The 19858-nt window shown below is 50.9% G+C and overlaps 1 protein-coding gene and 1 long non-coding RNA gene across 17 annotated transcripts in view; one reads left to right on the forward strand and one right to left on the reverse strand.

The window, feature by feature from the left end:
• Positions 1–19858, forward strand: part of ECE1 (endothelin converting enzyme 1) — a 133552-nt gene that overhangs the window by 94214 nt on the left and 19480 nt on the right. For 15 of the 16 annotated variants that reach the window (XR_013406727.1, XM_077971467.1, XM_077971510.1 and 12 more), the window contains 5 exons: positions 5641–5783; positions 8813–8927; positions 16050–16160; positions 17431–17529; positions 18361–18438. Coding sequence is in view for 15 of the 16 variants with exons in the window: in XM_077971467.1 (XP_077827593.1) it covers positions 5641–5783; positions 8813–8927; positions 16050–16160; positions 17431–17529; positions 18361–18438 (546 nt within the window). In the remaining variant the exon portion in view is untranslated. Of the gene's footprint in view, positions 1–5640; positions 5784–8812; positions 8928–16049; positions 16161–17430; positions 17559–18360; positions 18439–19858 lie in introns of all 16 variants that reach the window. The other variant, XM_077971474.1, reaches the window with a different exon arrangement.
• LOC144335681 (uncharacterized) lies at positions 11107–14525 on the reverse strand. The gene is made up of 2 exons (XR_013406738.1): positions 13913–14525; positions 11107–12721 (listed from the first exon to the last, which is right to left on the reverse strand). It is a non-coding gene; the product is annotated as an uncharacterized LOC144335681 (long non-coding RNA).

Consider the following 19858-nt stretch of genomic DNA (forward strand, 5'->3'; position numbering starts at 1 on the left):
AAGTAAGAATCTCTTCCTGGCCTGCCACAGGGTTGTGGGAGAATAAGTTGAGGCAAAGGATGAGATTTCATTCAGTAAACTCATTTGCACAGCCCAGTACAAGTATAACACGTTATATTCATTATTATGGTTATTATTCCTTTGTTATTAGCAATGTCACTCAGGTCCCCAGCACTAAATCAATTTGATTCATTCTACTCTGGGACAGAGAATGTCTTGTTCCCTGGTGTCTGGAAATGTGGTTTTCTTCCCATACTCCAGGTAACTTAGGGTAAAGCACGCCAGGCTTCACAGTGTGGTTCTAGGCTAGCCCTACTGGGGTACAGAATGGTTCCAGGCTAGTCCCCAGCAGAATCTGAACTCAGAGCTGTGAATCAGACACTTCCATTACTTCTGGGGGCCTGAGGACCTTCCCCTTCCTTTCTAGGACCCTCACGCCAAAGGCTGTTTGGGCCTGAGCCGCATTTTCTACCCGTTTCTCCCACTGAGATGAAGCTGAGAAGCATTCTTCTCTCCCAGTTTCAAACCTATTTGATTTGGTTGGTTTGTGACCCACAGTACTCCTTGGCTGCAGGTGTGGAAAATGGAGCTCATTGGTGTGCCCCAGAGGGTGTGAGTCACAAGTAGAATGTCCTAGTCGGTTAAAAAAGCCATCTCCATGGAGATGGAGCTAGGCACATGTGTTTAAGATAGGAGTTCGCTAAAGCAGTCAGGATGGAAAATGTGAAAATCCTGGTAGTCAACACATCTTATCTCACAGTCATGGGAACTTCCCTGCACAGAACACCTGCATTCCCTAAAGGGCCAGGGTTGTGTTGAGGAGTACACAGGGATTTCTCACCATCTTATATCTGTACCTTGATCAGAGAGTTCCAGTTGTCTGCAGTTTATGAAGCTCTCGTTCACTGTGTAAACACTGACAGTTTGTAAACTTGTCGATTTTCCCAAGGACTTTGCCAGCAGGTCATGCAGTCAGGTGGTTCTAATGGTGGAGCCCTGTTTGAAGATCTCACAAGCACAGCTCCAATTTTTGTAGTCATAGAAATGTTAAAGATTAGCCTCAGAGGTTACCTGCCTAAGGGCCTCCTGCCAGGAGGACGGCAGACAGGACAAGGTAGAAAGAAAAGAAACTCAGGGTTATTGGGCAAGCAGGTACAAGAGGCACAGATCCATCAGCTCTGGGAGGGGAGGCTGTTGTCTGCATTTTAGAGAAAGAATGGAAAAAGGCTGGAGGTCCCAGAGCTGGTGCCTCCTGGGGACGCTGATCCAGGTCTGTTCATTCTTAGCCCAGGGCTCTTCCCAGCTCACCTAGCTGCCAGGCAGGCAGGGATGCACCGGGACCCCCGGCCCCCAAGTCCACTGCACCGCAGGTATTTTCTTCCCAGCTCCGCAGGTATTTTACCATCAGCCATGGGGGGAAGAGTTACCCAGAAACTGAGAGCCAGTTGTTAACTGTTTTGTTTTTGTTTTTGTTTTGAGACAGAGCTTCGCCCTGTTGCCCAGGCTGGAGTGCAATGGAGTGATGTTGGCTCACTGCAACCTCTGCCTCCCAGGCTCAAGTAATTCTCATGCCTCAGCCTCCCAAGTAGCTGGGATTACAGGTGTGCACCCCCACACCTGGTGGCTAATTTTTTTATATTTTTAGTAGAGACTGGGTTTCACCATGCTGGCCAGGCTGGTCTTGAACTCCTGGCCTCAGGTGATTCTCCTGCCTCGGCCACTGAAAGTGCTGGGATTACAGGCATGAGCCACCGCGCCTGGTGCAGTTATTAACTGCGTTACCAGCACACCACTGCCTTCAGGACCTGCCTTCCTCACAAATTCACCTGTCCTTTGAGGTCCTTGTTCCCCAGGAACTGAGTTGCCCTTTTAAACCCAAAGAGATGAGTGAACCTGGGTTTTAGACCTCCACAGTGGCTAGTTAACTATGTGACCTCAGGACAGTCACCTTACCCCATCTGCAAATTCAGCATCTGTTAAGTGGGGGTTTATGGCTACCTCTCTCACAGGGGGTGTCATCGGTATTTACCAATGGGCTATAGACTGGTCTTAAGTTGCAGATCAATTTTACTTTATTGATTGATTTTTCCGCATGAAGGCCATATGTGGAACCTCTCTCACCTCCTTTGTCTTGCATTTTGTCCTTTTTCAAGAAAATAAAAGAGAATTTGGAATTGGACAGGCCAAGGAACATACATGGGAGACCCTGAGCAAAGAGTAATGGCCAACATTGATGGATTGCTTGCCAAATGCCAGACATACCCTTCTAAGTGATTGACATGTACAGGCATTTTTGCTATAGCAGTATATGTAGTTCCTTGTGTTCTGTAAAATCATACACTAGAAATAGCAGTACAGGTAGAGAAAATAGAACAAGAGCAGAACAAAAGTTAGGCAACTTTACTTGAGGATATTGTGCTAAGCGAAATAAGCCAATCACAAAAGGACAAATGCTGCCTGATTCTACTTCTGTGAGGTACCTAGAGTAGGCAAGTTCATAGAGACAGAAAGTAGAATGGTAGTTTCCAGGGGTGGGGTTTGGAGCCAGTGGGAAGTTATTGCCTAATGGGTAGAGTCTCACATTTGCAAGATGAAATCTGTGGGGCTAGACGTGGTGGCTCACGCCTGTAATCCCCTCACTTTGGGAGGCCCAGACAGGTGGATCACCAGAGTTCAGGAGTTTGAGACCAGCCTGAGAACAATATGGTGAAACCCCATCTCTACTAAAAATAAAATTAAAGAGAAAAATTAGCCAAGGGTGGTGGCGTGTGCCTGTAGTCCCAGCTACTTGGGAGGCTGGGACAGGAGAATCGCTTGAACCCGGGAGGCAGAGGTTGCAGTGAGCTGAGATTGCACCACTGCACTCCAGCATGGGCGACAGAGCAAGATTCTGTCTCAAAACAAAATAAATAATAATAATAAAAAAAAACAGTCCGTGGCTGGATAGTGGTGGTGATGGTAGCACAGCAGTGTGAATGGACTCAATGCCCCTGAACTGTGCTTTTTTTTTTTTTTTTTTTCTGAGGCAGGGTTTCATTCTGTCAACCAGGCTGAAGTGTAGTGGTATGATTTCAGCTCACTGCAGCCTCGACCTCCCAGGCTCAAGCAATTCTCCCACCTGGGACTGCAGGCACAGGCCCCCATGCCTAGCTGATTTTTAATTTTTTTTTTGTAAAGATGGGGTCTTGCCATGTTGTCCATGCTGGTCTTGAACTCCTGGGCTCAAGCGATCTGCCCACCTCAGTCTCCCAAAGTGCTGAGGTTACAGGCATGAACCAATGCATCTGGTCTTGAACTGTGCTCTTAAACATGGTGAAGATGGTGAATTTTATGTTATATGTGTTTTAGCACAATTTTTTTTTTTTTGAGACGGAGTCTCACTCTGTTGCCCAGGCTGGAGTGCAGTGGCGTGATCTGGGCTCACTGCAACCTCCGCCTCCTGGGTTCAAGCGATTCTCCTGCCTCAGCCTCCCGAGTAGCTGGGACTACAGGCATGTACCATCACGGCTGGCTAATGTTTGTGGTTTTGGTAGAGACAGGGTTTCACCATGTTGTCCAGGCTGGTCTCAAACTCCTGACTTCAGGTGATCTACTGGCCTCCGCCTTCCAAAGTGTACCACAATCTTTTTTTTTTAAGTTGTGCAACTTTGTAACCAGAATCCTAACAAAACAATAATTGGAACCTTAAGGAGTACCTCAGCATGGCTGGAGGCTGCCTTGGGGAAAGTGCCAGCTGGGAAGTGCTAGCTGTGGACACCAAGACCCTGCAGATAAGACAGGGAGCTCTGGCCTAGCACAGTGGCTCAAAGTGCTGGTAATCCCAGCACTTTGGAAGGCCAAGGCAAGTGGATCCTGAAGTCAGGAGTTCGAGACCAGCCTGACCAACATGGTGAAACCCCGTCTCTACTAAAACTACAAAAATTAGCCAGGCATGGTGGCACGTGCCTGTAATCCCAGCTACTCAGGAGGCTGAGGCAGGAGAATCACTTGAACCCAGGAGGCAGAGGTTGCGGTGAGCTGAGATTATGCCACTGCGTTCCAGCCTGGGTGTCAGAGTGAGACTCCGTCTCAAAAAAAAAAAGACAGGGAGCTCTGAGCAAGCGCCTTTAGGGTCACAGAGAAAGTGCAACCTGCTGGAGGCTGAGAGTTACAGGTCTGGAAGGAGCTTCTGTGAGGAGAGGAAGCCCCAGGCGCAAGGGCTTATTTTCAGTCATCTTAAAAGAGCGGACCAGGCTGGGCACGGTGGCTCATGCCTGTAATCCCAGCACTTTGGGAGGCTAAGGCAGGCAGGTCACTTGAGGTCAGTAGTTCAAGACCAGCCTGGCCAAGATGGCAAAACCCTGTCTCTACTAAAAATACAAAAATTAAGCAGGCATGGTGGTGGGTGCCTGTTGTAATTCCAGCTACTCAGGAAGCTGAAACAGGAGAATCATTTGAACCCTGGAGGCAGAGGTTACAGTGAGCCGAGATGGCACCACAGCACTCCAGCCTGGCGAAAGAGAGAGACTCCGTCTCAAAAAAAAAAAAAAAAAGTAGGCTGGGCGCAGTGACTCACACCTGTAATCCCAGCAATTTGGGAGGCTGAGATGGGCAGATCACAAGGTGAGGAGATTGAGACCATCCTGGCTAACACGGTGAAACCCCATCTCTACTAAAAATATAAAAAATTAGCCGGGCATGGTGGGGGGCGCCTGTAGTCCCAGCTACTCAGGAGGCTGAGGCAGGAGAATGGCGTGAACCCGGGAGGCGGAGCTTGCAGTGAGCCGAGATCATGCCACTGCACTCCAGCCTGGGTGACAGAGTGAGACTCTGTCTCAAAAAAAAAAAAGAAAAGGTAGAGCTGACCAGCCTGCTGTGTGCATCAGCTGAGCTGAGGGCTTTTCCTTTCTTGCTGAAGGTTGGCGTTCAACCCTTCCCAATCCCATGCCTGAGAAACATCACCTTCAGACCAATGCAGCTCACACGTTATCCTGCTGTCATCCTGAATTTACCAATCATGTGGAAGCTCACTGATGTTACAGAAGCCCATGTTGAATAGAACAGACAGCATAAGCTTGGTCAGTCCTCACAAATGCCTCAGTGAAGTGGATTCTGTCATTGTGGTGATCCCCACTTTTCAGACAAGATCCTGAGGCCCAGAAGGGTTCATTAACTTACCCAGGGTTATACAGCTAGCAAGGAAGAGAGCTAGAAGATGAGCCCAGGCAGTTTGGCTGCAGATTCTACATGCTCAACTGTTTCAGGCCTGTCTGAAGCTCAGTCTCTTCATCCATGAAGCAGGGATAATAGTGCCTACTGCTTGGACTCTCGCGAGGACCGGTTGGAATCGTGTGCATGAATCATTTGCCACGGCTCCTGGCACACAGGAGACGCTTGCTGAATGGTAGCGGTAGCTGCTGCATCTTCTCATTCCATCCTCGTTGCATTTCGAGTTAAATTTTGGTGTTGGACTCCTTAGAATTCTACCTACAGCATCTCTGACAAAAGTCCTCCAGGCTCTACTTGACTCTCTGCCCAGTGCACTGTCAGATGGCGCCAAGCCCAAGCTCTTTCCTTTGTTTCCTGTAGAAGCCCGTCCTGGAGACCTGGGCTATGAGGAGAAGCAGCCCCACAGGGTCACATTGTCCTTTTCCCTTGCAGACCTTGGCACCCGCCATCAACTGGTTACCTTTTCTCAACACCATCTTCTACCCCGTGGAGATCAACGAATCCGAGCCTATTGTGGTCTATGACAAGGAATACCTTGAGCAGGTCTCCACTCTCATCAACAACACCGACAAATGGTAAGGGAACCCCCAGTGGCCTGGGCCATGCCTCTCACAGGCAGCCCTCTTCTTGAGCAGGCTGGGCAGGGGTGGGGATGACAGTCTGACTCAGGAGAGTGGGACCTGGGCGGGCTTTTATGAGAGGCAGCAGGACATCCTGGTTACGGCTGCAGGTTTAAATCCCAGCCTCTTTCCAACTACTAGCTTTGTAGCCTTGGGCAAATTTCTTTTTTTTTTTTTTTTTTTTTTTTTTTTTTTTTTTTTTTTTGAGGCGGAGTCTCGCTCTGTCGCCCAGGCTGGAGTGCGGTGGCGCGATCTCGGCTCACCGCAAGCTCCGCCTCCCGGGTTCCCGCCATTCTCCTGCCTCAGCCTCCCGAGTAGCTGGGACTACAGGCGCCGCCACCACGCCCGGCTAATTTTTTTGTATTTTTAGTGGAGACGGGGTTTCATTGTGTTAGCCAGGATGGTCTCGATCTCCTGACCTCGTGATCCGCCCGCCTCGGCCTCCCAAAGTGCTGGGATTACAGGCTTGAGCCACCGCGCCCGGCCGCCTTGGGCAAATTTCTTACTCTTTCTTAAGTTCATTCTCCTCCTCCATAAAATGGGGATACAAATAGCACCTGTGGCCGGGCACAAACACCCGTAATTGCGGGACTTTGGGAGACCAAGGCAGGAGGATCACTTGAGTCCCGGAGTTCAAGACCAGCCTGGGTAACATGGCAAGACAGTGTCTCTACAAATAGCCAGACATGGTGTCGCATGCCTGTCATTCCAGCTACTCGAGAGGGAGGCTGAATGGAAGGATCACTTGAGCTCACGAGGCAGAGGTTGTAGTGAGCTGTGATTGCACTGTTGCACTCCCACTTGGGAAACAGAGTAAAACCCTGTCTCAAACAGAAAAACCTAGCACCTACCATTTAGGGGTGATGTGAGAATCAAGTGAAACAATCCATATGAGGTGATTTAATACAGTCCCTAGCATGTAATGGGACTCAGTAAATGTTGGCTATTATTTTTAGTTAATACTTATGATTTTCTTTTTTTTCTTTTTTTTTTTTTTTTTTTTTTTTTTTTTTTTTTTTGAGACGGAGTCTCGCTCTGTCGCCCAGGCTGGAGTGCAGTGGCGCGATCTCGGCTCACTGCAAGCTCCGCCTCCCGGGTTCACGCCATTCTCCTGCCTCAGCCTCCCGAGTAGCTGGGACTACAGGCGCCCACAACCGCGCCCGGCTAATTTTTTGTATTTTTAGTAGAGACGGGGTTTCACCGTGGTCTCGATCTCCTGACCTTGTGATCCGCCCGCCTCGGCCTCCCAAAGTGCTGGGATTACAGGCGTGAGCCACCGCGCCCGGCCCTTTTTTTTTTTTCTTTTTTTTTTTTGAGATGGAGTCTCGCTCTGTCAGCCAGGCTGCAGTGCAGTGGTGCGATCTCGGCTCACTGCAACCTCCGCCTCCCAGGTTTAAATGATTCTCCTGCCTCGGCCAAACAGCTGGAATTAGAGGTGCCTGCCACCACGCCAGCTAATGTTTGTATTTTTAGTAGAGATGGGGTTTCACCATGTTGGCCAGGGTGGTCCCTAACTCCTGACCTCAAGTGACCTGCCCGCCTCAGCCTCCCAAAGTGCTGGGATTGCAGGCATAAGCCACCACCACCCAGCAGTACTTAGAATTTTTTTTTTTTTTTTTTTTTTTTTGAGATGGGGTCTTGCTCTGTCCCCCAGGCTGGAGTGCGCCTCCTGGGTTTACGGCATTCTCTTGCCTCAGCCTCCTGAGTAACTGGGACTACAGGCGCCCGCCACCTCGCCCGGCTAGTTTTTTGTATTTTTAGTAGAGATGGGATTTCACCATGTTAGCCAGGATGGTCTCAATCTCCTGACCTCGTGATCCGCCCGTCTCAGCCTCCCAAAGTGCTGGGATTACAGGCTTGAGCCACCGCGCCTGGCCAGAATTTTTTTAAATTTTTTTTGAAAACTGCCAAAAACATAGGAAAAAAAAATTATTTTATTTAACTTATTTTTTTCCTAACTCCCCAAACTTGTTAAAATTTTTTTAATGAGTTGGGGGTCTCATTATGTTGCCTAGGCTGGTCTCAAACTCCTGGGCTCAGGCAATCCTCCCACCTTGGCCTCTCAAAGTGCTAAGATTACAGGCATGAGCCACCTCACCAGGCTCTGAAAAAATTTTAAATGACTCCTGTTGATCTTGTGGTGTGTGTGTGTGTGTGTATATGTAGAGAGAAGGCATGGGGGAGGGCAGAAGAGAGGAGGGAAAGAGAGATGGATTTTCTAATATGTGGCCTTTTTTTCCCATTATCATCACTAAATGTCTAGTCTCCTTTTCCCTTGACCTGTATCCTGAACATTTTCTCCCTCGTCATCTCAAAACCTCTGCAACCATCATTGTTCATGGCTGCATAGTATTCTGTCATGTACAAATACAGTTCTTTACTTCCTCCTTCTCATTGTCGGGCATTTTGGTTGATTCTGATTAGAGGTTAGATGTTCACTACAGTCCCAAGGTGACTTCTTAGCAATGGTGGCAGCAGCCACAGATAGGTTCCCTGTGTGCTGGGGGTGGGGCAGTGGGAGCTGTCATCGTGGAAACCTTGGCCTGGCTGGGCTGTGTTTCTTTTCCTACCCCTCCTATTCTTAGCCTGTCTGGCCTTCTGGCTGGGGCACCTCCAAGCTGTAGAAGTGGTAGTCACCTCTCCATCCCAGCCCTGTAGCATACACCATTGGGGTGGGTCTCCATGCTGGGGCTTCATAGCTTCCAGACAGAGCAGCTAGGCAACAAGCATTTATTGAGTACCTGTGGTATATAAGTGATTGCACTAAACACTGAGGCGTTTCCTATAGTAGAAGACCCAGGCCTTTCCCTTGAAGAGCTTACATTGCACGTGTTAGGGAGCAGTAACCCACCAAGCCTGGGCAGGCTGGAAGGGGCCTGGGGTCACAGGCCGAGTTTGAGAGCCCCCTAGGGGCTAGCGGGGGAAGGGCCACGATGCTCCCTGCCTAGGCGCCCCTGAGTCTCTCTGGCCTCCTCTCCCCGCAGCCTGCTTAACAACTACATGATTTGGAACCTGGTGCGGAAAACAAGCTCCTTCCTCGACCAGCGCTTTCAGGACGCCGATGAGAAGTTCATGGAAGTCATGTACGGGACCAAGAAGGTGAGCCCGCTACTGTGTATGCCTGAATATGGGCTGAGCGCCTACTTGATGCCCAGGCGTCTGTGGGAGCACGGGAAGGGACCTTAGCCAGCCGGGCGTGGGCAGAAGCTTCCAGAAGGAGTGATTATGCCAAGTAAAGGGTAAAGAGGAGTCCTAGCCACTTAGCCAATTTATAGCCAAAAGTAGTTGCCAGTAGTGATGATAGATGCTCTCCTTGAACAACTTGTGATCCTCACAATGCCTGTGCGGTGGGTACTATTATTATCCCCACTTTGCACAGGGGACCCCCAATAGTATTACTTTTTCCCCAGAAATGTAAAACACAGAACAGTGCCTGGTTCTTGGAAGCACCACGCGACTGTTCAGTGTTTCTGTTTTCCTCCCAGTTTGTAGTCTGGGAAACCCCAGGCCAGGTGGGCTCTACCTGCCGTCAGATGCCCCCCCACCAGGACCCCTGAGGGTCCATTCTTCTAGAGGCTTCAGGGACCTTCCCTGCCCTCTCACAGGGGAACCTAGCCCCAGTGGAAAGTTTCACAGCCACTTCTACCTTCTCCCCAAGGAAGTATGTGTCACCCCTCTCACTCATGCAGCCAACTAATAGTTACTCATTGAACTTCTGCCACCATATGCCAGGCTCTGAGCCCAGTATGGGAATACTGAGACAGGTGAGCTGGGGTCTGTACCCCAAGAGCCCACACCGTCTGAGGGAGGTGATAGGAACTGACCAGTTCTCATATGTGCTGATGGGGTACATCAAGCCCGGGTCCCAGAGAGCGGCTGGAAGAGGCCCCAGCTGCAGAGCAGTAGAGGCTGGTATGCCCAGCTCACCTGGCACACCTTCCCCAACCCAGATAGCAGCTAGCAAGACCCTAGCAATCCTCCCCAGAGAGCAGGCAGAGCTGACTCCAGCTGGACCCCACCCCTGCAACCCTTCCCAGAGTCCAGTCCAGATGAGGATTGGCAGAGAATGGCAGGATGTGGGCTCCTGCTTTGAGCCCTGGAATGTATCCCACACGTCCTCTCTCCCGTCCCCATGCAAACCTACCTCTGGCAGCAAGGGGACTGAGGGAGAGGGCAGCTGGGAACAAGCCCCATTTCTAACCAGAGGCGCTTCCGAGGGCACCACCAGACCTTGGCCACAAGAGCCATGCTGTCCTGCGGAGGGCAAAGTGGGAACAGGGGTTTGCTGCCCTGCCCGGCCATCTCGCCTTCCTGCTCGTCGTGCATCTACCTTGGACTGGCCCTGGGTAGAGATGTGGCCATAGCCGGGATTCTGTTCCTTGCAGAACTTGACCTCCCAGGGGACTTTCTACAGAGAGGTTTGATCAGGACCCAGGATGACGGTTCCAGAGATTGTTCTGTCTGTGGAACATACACCCACATCATCTCTCACCTTCCCAGGTTACAGATGACGAAACAGGCTCAGGGAGGTGAAGGGACTTTCTTAGTCACCCAGCAAGAAAGCAGCAGGGGCCTGGTATGGTGGCTCACGTTTGTAATGCCAACACTTTGAGAGGCCAAGACAGGTGGATCATGTGAGCCCAGCCTGGAAAACATAGCAAGACCCTGTCTCTTTATTTATTTATTTTTTAATATTTATGTGTTTATTTTAAGAAAAGAAAGCAGCAAGCTTGAATGAAAATCCCAGGTCTGATGTTCACAACTTTGAGACACTTTCAGCTACTCACTTACCATAATGATAATAATAACCAAAGATAGAGTTATTGGATATCTACCTTTTATAGGCATTATAAATTCCTACAACAGCTATTATCCTCTTCCATTTTACAGATGAGGAAACCGAGGCTCAGTGAGGGAAAGGGACTTGTTCAAAGTTGCTTATAAGTGGAGAGGAGGCTATCAAACCCAACATATCTGATTCCATAGCCCTAAGCTCTGTAGCACTCAGCCTCTGCTCTGCAGGAAACGAAAGTTAAGGTCAAGCTTCCCTGTGGTTGCCAAGGGCTGATATGGAGGAAGAGGGATGAGGAATTATTATTTAATGAATATAGAGTTTCAGATTTGCAAGATAAAAATGTTCCGAGCCAGGCACATGATGCATGCCTGTAGTCCCAGCTACTCTGGAGGCTGAGGCAGGAGGACTGTTTGATCCCAGGAGTTCAAGGCTGCAGCGAGCTATCACTGACTACACCACTGCACTCCAGCCTGGGCAACAGAGTGAGACCCCATCACTTTTTAAAAAATTAATTAATTAGTCAGTTATGGAGTGAGCTTCCCTGGGCCACCTTGGAAGCATAGGGTGCTGCTCGAATGTGGCACTTGGAGCAGGTGGGACACAGGGAGGCCTCAGGAGAGGCAAGGGCAAGTGGGAATCCTGAAGTGGGAGGCTCTGAGCAGGGATCTCTGGATACCCCAGGGCTGATGGGTGAAGGCCTCTGCTTGCCTGTCTCTTAATCTCCAGCCCTCCCTACTCCCCCACTGTGACAGTGTCTGGGCCCAGGCCAGGTCCCTCCTGCTTGTGTTCAGCCCAACTCAAAGCCACCTCCTAGCTGTGTGACCTTGGGTAGTCCTTATACATCTCTGAGCCTCAGTTTTTTAAAATCTGCAATTGGAGATCATTCCTGACCTCACCTCACAGACCTCACCTTTGTGAATGGCCTCCATTTGGGAAAAGCGTAGAATATGGAAAGCAGTGTGGTGTGTGCGTTTGTTCATCCTGGCAGGGAGGGAACCTGCCGTGAGGAAACAGCATGGAATTTGGAGTCAGAAGATCCGTGTTTGAATTGGTTCTTCTAATCACACTTTAGGCAGATTGCTTCGTTGGGGCAGGGGCTCAGTCTCCCATCTGTAAAAAGGGGCAACAGATCCCTGCCTTGCATAGCCAAGGGCCGCCTGAGATTACACGGGGGATCCCTGTGAAGTATGTTCTGACTGCTGAAGCACTGCACGCAGCTGTTTCCCATCAGCTGTCACCCATTTGTGACTTGAGACTTCCAGCAGGGAGGAAGGAACGCCTTGCTGAGGGCTCCTTGTATTACAGTGAGGAAGAGGTTTAAAAAAAATGCAGCCAGGTCAGCGTGGAGGAGGCTGCCTTGCTGCTCCTTATCTTCCCAGACTTGACTCATAGATCACCTCCAAGATGCAGGCTTCCTGACCGGTCAGATCGATCTGACCCTTGCTCCTTTTGGAGATTTTTCTCACCATCCTGTAGGACTTCCAGGACTTCGTGACCTGTAGGCAGAGAGCGTGGCTCTGAAGGAAGACATTGGAGCTGGACTTTCTGAGTTCAAATTCTACCTCAGGCTGGGTACAGTGGCTCATGCCTGTAATCCCAGCACTTTTGGGAGGCCAAGGCTGGTGGATCACCTGAGGCCAGGAGTTCAAGACCACCCTGGCCAACATGGTGAAAGCCCACCTCTACTAAAACTACAAAAAATAGCCAGGTGTAGTGGCACACACATGTGATCCTAGCTACACGGGAGCCTGTGGCAGGAGAATTGCTTGAACCTGGGAAGCAGAGGTTGCAGTGAGCTGATACCGTACCACTGCACTCCAACCTAGAAGACAGAGCAAGACTCCATCTCAAAAAAAAAAAAAAAAAATTCCACCTCAACCACTTACTCCCTGGGTGATCCCTTTGGCCAAGTGATTTAACTTCTCTGTGCCACAGTTTTTTTTTTTGTTTTCTTTTGTTTTTGTTTTTGTTTTTGTTTTGAGACGGAATCTCGCTCTGTCACCCAGGCTGGAGTGCGGTGGCCGGATCTCTGCTCGCTGCAAGCTCCGCCTCCCGGGTTTATGCCATTCTCCTGCCTCAGCCTCCCGAGTAGCTGGGACTACAGGCGCCCGCCACCTCGCCCAGCTAGTTTTTTGTATTTTTTTAGTAGAGACGGGGTTTCACCGTGTTAGCCAGGATGGTCTCGATCTCCTGACCTCGTGATCCGCCCGTCTCGGCCTCCCAAAGTGCTGGGATTACAGGCTTGAGCCACCACGCCCGGCCTGTGCCACAGTTTTTTATCTGCAAAAAGAAACAAAGAGGCTGGCCGTGGTGGTTCACACCTATATTCCTAGCACTTTGGGAGGCTGAGGCGGGCAGATCACCTGATGTCAGGAGTTTGAGACCAGACTGGACAACATGGTGAAACCCTGTGTCTACTAAACGTACACAAATTAGCCAGGCATAGCGGCGGGCACCTGTAATCCCAGCTACTCGGGAGGCTGAGGCAGGAGAATCTTACCGTAAGCAGTATATGCGGTAGGGCCCGACACACAGTAAGCACTCAGTCCACTGCTTCACTTTACTGCGATTACTGCTTGGATGGTGCTATTACATGTCTGTTTCTCTCACTGGGTGTTCTGGGCATTTCAGTTGAGACCCGGGAGTGCAGGCTCACTGTTGATTGATCTCTAGCTTCCAAAGACCCAGCACAGTCAGGTTGCAGGGGAACTGCCTGTAGAACACTGGATGCGTAAATGAATGAAAACTCGTGTGAAGGAATGGGTTTATCCAGAGAATCTCCAGAGAAGACGACGCATAAGAAAGTCTGTCTGTGATTCAGCCCTCACAGCCTGGAGCCTCCACGGAGCCTCAAATTAGAGTCCCCCTAGTCCTGACCTCCTGTGTGGTCAGCCTCAGCCAGACACAGACCACGTGTCTAGCTTTGGGCTTCTCAGCCGAAGGAGGGCAGTGCGGGGAGGGAGGGAGAGGCTGAGGGCAAGGCATCCAAATGGACATGTAGTTGGGAAAACTAAAAACAATGTGGGTGAGATGAGAAGAGGGGCCCTTCCTTCCTTCTTTCTTGCCTAAAAGAAATTTTTGTAGCTAAGGCATAATTTACATACAATGAAAAATGCAGTGTACATTAAGTATACAGTTCAGTGAGTTTTTGGTTTGGTTTGGTTTTGAGACGGAGTCTCACTCTGTCACCCAGGCTGGAGTGCAGTGGCGTGATCTCAGCTCACTGCAGCCTCCACCCCCAGGGTTCAAGCGATTCTCGTGCCTCAGCCTCCCAAGTAGCTGGGGTTACAGGTGCCCACCACCACACCCGGCTAATTTTTGTATTTTTAGTAGAGACGGAGTTGCACCATGTTGGCCAGGCTGGTCTTGAACTCCTGACCTCAGGGGATCCACCCACCTCAGCCACCCAAAGTGCTGGGTTTGCAGGTGTGAGCCACTATCCCAGCCTTTTTTGTTTGTTTGTTTGTTTGTTCGTTTGTTTTTGTTTTTAATTGAGCCAGAGCCTCCCTCTGTCAGCCAGGCTGGAGTGCAGTGACCTGATCTTGGCTCACTGCAACCTCCGCCTCCTGGGTTCAAGCAATTCTACTGCCTCAGCCTTCTGTGTGCTGGGATTACAGGTGCATGCCACCACACCTGGCTAAGTTTTGTATCTTTAGTAGAGACGAGGTTTTACCATGTTGGCCAGACTGGTCTCAAACTCCTGACCTCAAGTGATCCATTCGCCTTGACCTCCCAAAGTGCTGGGATTACAGGCACGAGCCACTGCACGTGGCCTCAATGAGTTTGACCAATGAGGTCACCCATGTAACCATCATTACCACAATCAGGATAGAGAATATCCCCTTCTGCCTTGGGCGTAGCATGCTAAAAAAAAAAAAAAAAAAAAAAAAAAAAAAAAAAAGAGAGAGAGAGAAAAGAAAAAAAAAGCATAAAGATTTTAGAAAGAGAACATTCCCATCACCCATTTGTTTAGCACCCTCTGAGCAGCAGGTGCCCTCATGCTTCTTTCCCGTCAGCCCCCAGCCCCCAAGGCTGGTGCCCCTGGGTGCGGATGGAATTATACACGATGTGCCTGGCTGCTTTTGCTCTGCTTAAGTCTGTGGAATTCATCCATGCTGTCGTATGTATCGGTAGCTAGTTCATTGCTTTTTGTTGCCAAGTAGTATGTTGCTGTATAAAAATACCACATTTTGTTGATCCATCTGCCTGCTGATGGGCATTTGGGCTGTTGTCAGTTTAGGGCCATTATGAATCAGGCTGCCTTGAGCGTGGGTGGTTGTTAACCACCTGTTCTTTGGGGTTAAGAGGACATCGCTTCCTGTGTCGCACGAGGGATTTATGTGAGCAGGGCCACCACATATGGTCACACATACTGCCCACAGAGGGATGCCTGGCCGGGGAATGACTGGGGCTGACATTAGCCGGGCACATGTCCCTGGGCCATGCCCAGGAGGTTGCAGCCCACAGATGCCTATTTCCGGTTTGCACAGAGGTGTCGTATCAACTGTGGGGCTTGTAGGCGAGACCAAGAAACAATCAAGGCATTGCAGTCCCACGGTGATCTGGGCGTGGTGCTCACGCATGCCTGTAATCTCAGCACTCTGGGAGGTCAAGGCAGGAGGATCACTTGAGCCCAAGAGTTCTAGACCAGCCTGGGCAACATAGTGGGACCATGTCTTTACAAAAAAAAAATTTTTTTTTGGTAGAAAAAGTTAGCCAGGCATGGTGGCAAGCACCTGTCGTCCCAGCTATGTAGGAGGCTAAGGTGGGAAGATCACTTGAGCCTGGGAGGTCGAGGCTGCAGTGAGCTGTGATTGCACCACTGCACTCCAGCCTAGGTGACAGAGCGAGACCCTGCCAAAAAAAAAAAAAAAAAGTCCTGCGGCATTGCTGTGTGCTCTCATTTGAGAAGATCTTCAATGGCACTGGAGCCCTGGCCCTGGGGAAGTTTTTTCTGTGGCTCAGGTAGACCAGTCACTCCCCACGGCTCTTTGCCTCCAGGACTCCTGGTCTCCCCAGGAGGCAGGACGAGCTGGGGGTAGGTAGGAGCATGGGATGTGGGGTCAGGCACATCTTGTCCCAGTGGCACTTGTCACTCGTGGGGCACCCTGGGCCAGCAGCTGCTCTGTGCCGAGTGTGTTTCCCCATCTGTCAAACGGTTTGTAAGACCCGAGGGTCACTGATTGGCTCAATGGGACACCGCTTGTGAAGTCCCAGCACAGAGCCTGGCATTCAGGAAATGGCAGGGGGTAGCAGTGAGGGGTATCAGTGGCCTCTTGGTCTGGTAACTAAAATAACTTTACTGGGCCAGAAAGCTCTCCCTGAACTTCCAGAACGAAACGTGGGCCCCACATGGTACCACCTCCCGGAAAGAACGGGAAATGAAGGGCTGGGGTCCAGTGAGCTCCCCAACTTGTGTTTTCCAGACCTGTCTTCCTCGCTGGAAGTTTTGCGTGAGTGACACAGAAAACAACCTGGGCTTTGCGTTGGGCCCCATGTTCGTCAAAGCAACCTTCGCCGAGGACAGCAAGAGCATAGTAAGTGTCTCCCCCGTGGACATTGGCTGTGAGGTCACAATTGTTATGGCCCTGCGCAGACCTGTCAGTTCACACTCCAGCCCAGCCTGGGCCTTTCCTGCTCCCGGGCAAAGGGCTCTGGGACCACAGCCACAATGCAGAGGCCCCACTTCCTCGAGCCCTGGGTGATGGGAGTCTCACAACGGCAGCTCTTCAGTGCCAGGCCCTTCATCTGCACAAGCTCACGTGAGCCTCCCAGGAGCCTGCAAGGCTGTGACAGCCATCCCCACTTCCAAGGGCTGTAAAGGACCCAGAGAGAATGTTGGCAGAGCAGCTCTGGCCCAGAGGGTGATGTTTTTCTTATTCTGTGGGTGATAGGTTTGTTCTAGACAGGCAGAGGAGTGTCATGGCAGAGCACGGTGGACACAGCCCGGCCTAAGCTCAGATCGTGGCCTCTGGCTGGGTAGCCTGGGACAGTTCTTACATCATTTGCAATATGGAGACGGGGGCATTCCTCCCACAGAGAGAGATTAAATGATATGTCACACACTGAGCACCACCACAAAATAAGGGTTCAAGCAATGGGAGCGGTCATTTTATTGTTACAATCTTGATGACAAATAGTATTCATTATGTCGATGTCATCTGCAGCCGGAGGTGAGCCAACCACGGTTCACATCCATTACAGTGACTGGCCTGTGAGCAGCTGGCGGGGTCTGAGTTGGGGTCTGTTGGCCCGTCTGCTCTTGTTGCTGCACAGCTCTGCCTTCCCCTTCTCTAGAACCTTCAACCTTCCATCTTCGAGCTCGTCTGCTCATGACATTGTCACCCCCGAGAGCACCTGTCCATCTCCAGCCTGACATGGCATTTCTGAAGCTGCTCCTCGGAACATGAGTACTCCAGATCTTAAAGCCCGATCCATCAAAAAGGAATGCTGTGGTCCAATCAGGCTGGGAGAGGCTGTGTGTTCTCCCCTCTCTGGAAGAATTGCAATGCCTATTTCCACACTAAAGGCTCTGAAAACGCCCGTAGCAGAGACTTTTCCAACATTCCTGAAGCTCGGCCTCAGCTTACTGGAGCCCTGTGTGTGGAAGGCCAGTCCTGCCTTGCAGGGCGTTCACATGAGGAGCGTGGTTTGGAAGCACAGCTGTGGCTCCCCTTCTCACCCAGCCTGACGCTTGGAAAATTGAGTTTAATCTCTGACCCTGCATCATTCTTCTGCACAGGGTGCTCGTTGCATTTACTTGAGACCAGTGCCCAGACCTTACTGCTGTGATGTGTATCTCCTCAGGCCACCGAGATAATCCTGGAGATCAAGAAGGCGTTTGAGGAAAGTCTGAGCACCCTGAAGTGGATGGACGAGGAAACCCGAAAATCAGCCAAGGAAAAGGTGAGGCTGGCCAGGCGCGTGGAGAGGGAGTGCTGCGGCGTCCAGCACAGATGGAGGCGGGCGGGGGAAGGGGAGGCCAGTTCTCTTTTTTTTTTTTTTTTTTTTTTGAGGCAGAGTTTCGTTCTTGTTGCCCAGGCTGGAGTGCTGTGACGCGATCTTGGCTCACCGCAACCTCTGCCTGCCGGGTTCAAGCGATTCTTCTGCCTCAGCCCCCCAAGTAGCTGGGATTACAGGCCTGCACCACCACACCCGGTTAATTTTGTATTTTTAGTAGAGATGGGATTTCTCCATGTTGGTCAGGTTGGTCTCGAACTCCTGACCTCAGGTGATCCACCCGCCTTGGCCTCCCAAAGTGCTGACATTACATGCGTGAGCCACCGCGCCCGGAGAGGCCAGTTCTATCCGGGAGCACAGCCTGGATGCTGTCTCGCCTTCAGGGGGTGAGCGGTCTAGGCCTAGCAGGATTCGGGGTAGGCCGCAAGCACATGATTGCATGGAGGTCTGTAGAAGACAAACCTCGCTGAGTGTACGGGGAAAAGGTGCAGGAAGATGCAGCACGTCCCGTGGGGCGGGAAGGCTCTGGCACCCTCAGTGGGGTGGGAGTCAGCAAACACTTCCTTTGGGAAAGTGACATTTAAACAGAGACCTAAGGGATAAGTGGAAGTTTGGCAAGGGGGAAACCTTTCCAGAAAAAGACATGAAAGCCCAAGGCAGGCAGGGCCTGGCTCCGGTTCCCCTTGGCCCACCAGACTGTGAGCCCAGCACCCAAGGAGCTCAGGCTGGCCTGGTCGGTGTTGCCAGGCACTCACTTCCTCTATCTGTCCTGTCCAGGCCGATGCCATCTACAACATGATAGGATACCCCAACTTCATCATGGACCCCAAGGAGCTGGACAAAGTGTTTAATGATGTGAGTAACTGCTGTCCTGCCCCCTCGCGTTCCCAAATGCCCCCTCGGAAAAGGGCCGAGGCAGGGCTGGGTGCAGACGGGGTGCTGGAGGCAGCATGCTTGTCAGAGCACAGAGGGGTGATGTGGTGTGGGGTTTGGGGATGGGTCAGGCATGAGGAAACCTCTTCTTCTTCTTAATTTGGCTCCTGGGTCAGCTGAAGGCCCTGCCTCCCCGTAGCCACCATCAATCAGGCAGTGCCCACCGGTCAGTACGGAACCCGTGCTGTGTGCCCCCTGGAAGTGGTCAGCTCCATTTAATGTGTAGGAATAATGGAGGAAACAGACCCCAGAAGGTGCAGGGAGAATTGGTGGCCCTCGGACATCGGGGTGGGGTATGAAGTGGAAAAACCCTCACACCACCTCCTCCCTCCCTGGTCGTACTTCCAGTTGCCTCCTATCCCCATGGTCCTCCCCCACCTCCCCAGAAACCCGGGCCTCTGATTTTGACTTTGAAATGCTAATGGGAAGGAAGCATCATAAACCCAGGTGCATTTTCCAGCTTGGTTTGGGCAGCAGAAGTGGTGGATACATCTCTGCTTGTTAGAACTTTTGACAAATCACTCTGTTAGGCGGATTGTGCTTCTGCCTTAAATTATGAAGTTTTATATCTTCTTGTGATTGAAATACTTGAATTCAGGCATTAAAAAAAAATTTTTTTTTGAGACAGGGTCTCATTCTATCGCCCGGACTGGAGTGTAGTGGTGCTATCTCAGCTCACTGCAACCTCAGCCTCCCAGGCTCAAGTGATTCTCCTGCCTCAGGCTCCCGAGTCACTGGGATTACAGGCGCGTGCCACCACCACCTGGCTGATTTTTGTAATTTTAGTAGAGACAGAGGGTTTCACCTTGGTGGCCAGGCTGGTCTTGAACTCCTGACCTCAAATGATCCGCCCGCCTCGGCCTCCCAAAGTGCTGGGATTACAGGCATGAGCCACCGTGCCCAGCCTGAATCCAGGCGTTTAAAAATCTAATAACCTCTCATCATGGTTATATTTAGAACCTAAGACTATAAAAACTCCTGCTGAGATCATGAGACTCATTCTGCAGTCTTTTCCTTGAGAATCATTTAAGATGCTCCAGGGTATCATGATGCAGAATCCTTGGGCCTCTGGAGGCATCCTGGGCAGAGCCCAGGATCCATGTCGTGTCCCTGAGGCTCCAGCGTTTTACCAGAGCCAAGGAAAATTTTGCACCTGGCAAGAGCTGAGCCAGGCACAGTGACTCATGCTTGTAATGCCAACACTTTGGGTGGCCCAGGAGGGGGGATCGCTTGAGCTCAGGAGTTTAAGACCAGCCTGGGCGACATAGTGAGACCTCATCTCTATAAAAAATAAAAAATTAGCTGGGCATGTTGGCATGTGCCTATAGTCCCAGCTACATGG

Source organism: Macaca mulatta, chromosome 1 (genome assembly GCF_049350105.2).
Source record: "Macaca mulatta isolate MMU2019108-1 chromosome 1, T2T-MMU8v2.0, whole genome shotgun sequence".
Taxonomy (NCBI): Eukaryota; Metazoa; Chordata; class Mammalia; order Primates; family Cercopithecidae; genus Macaca; species Macaca mulatta.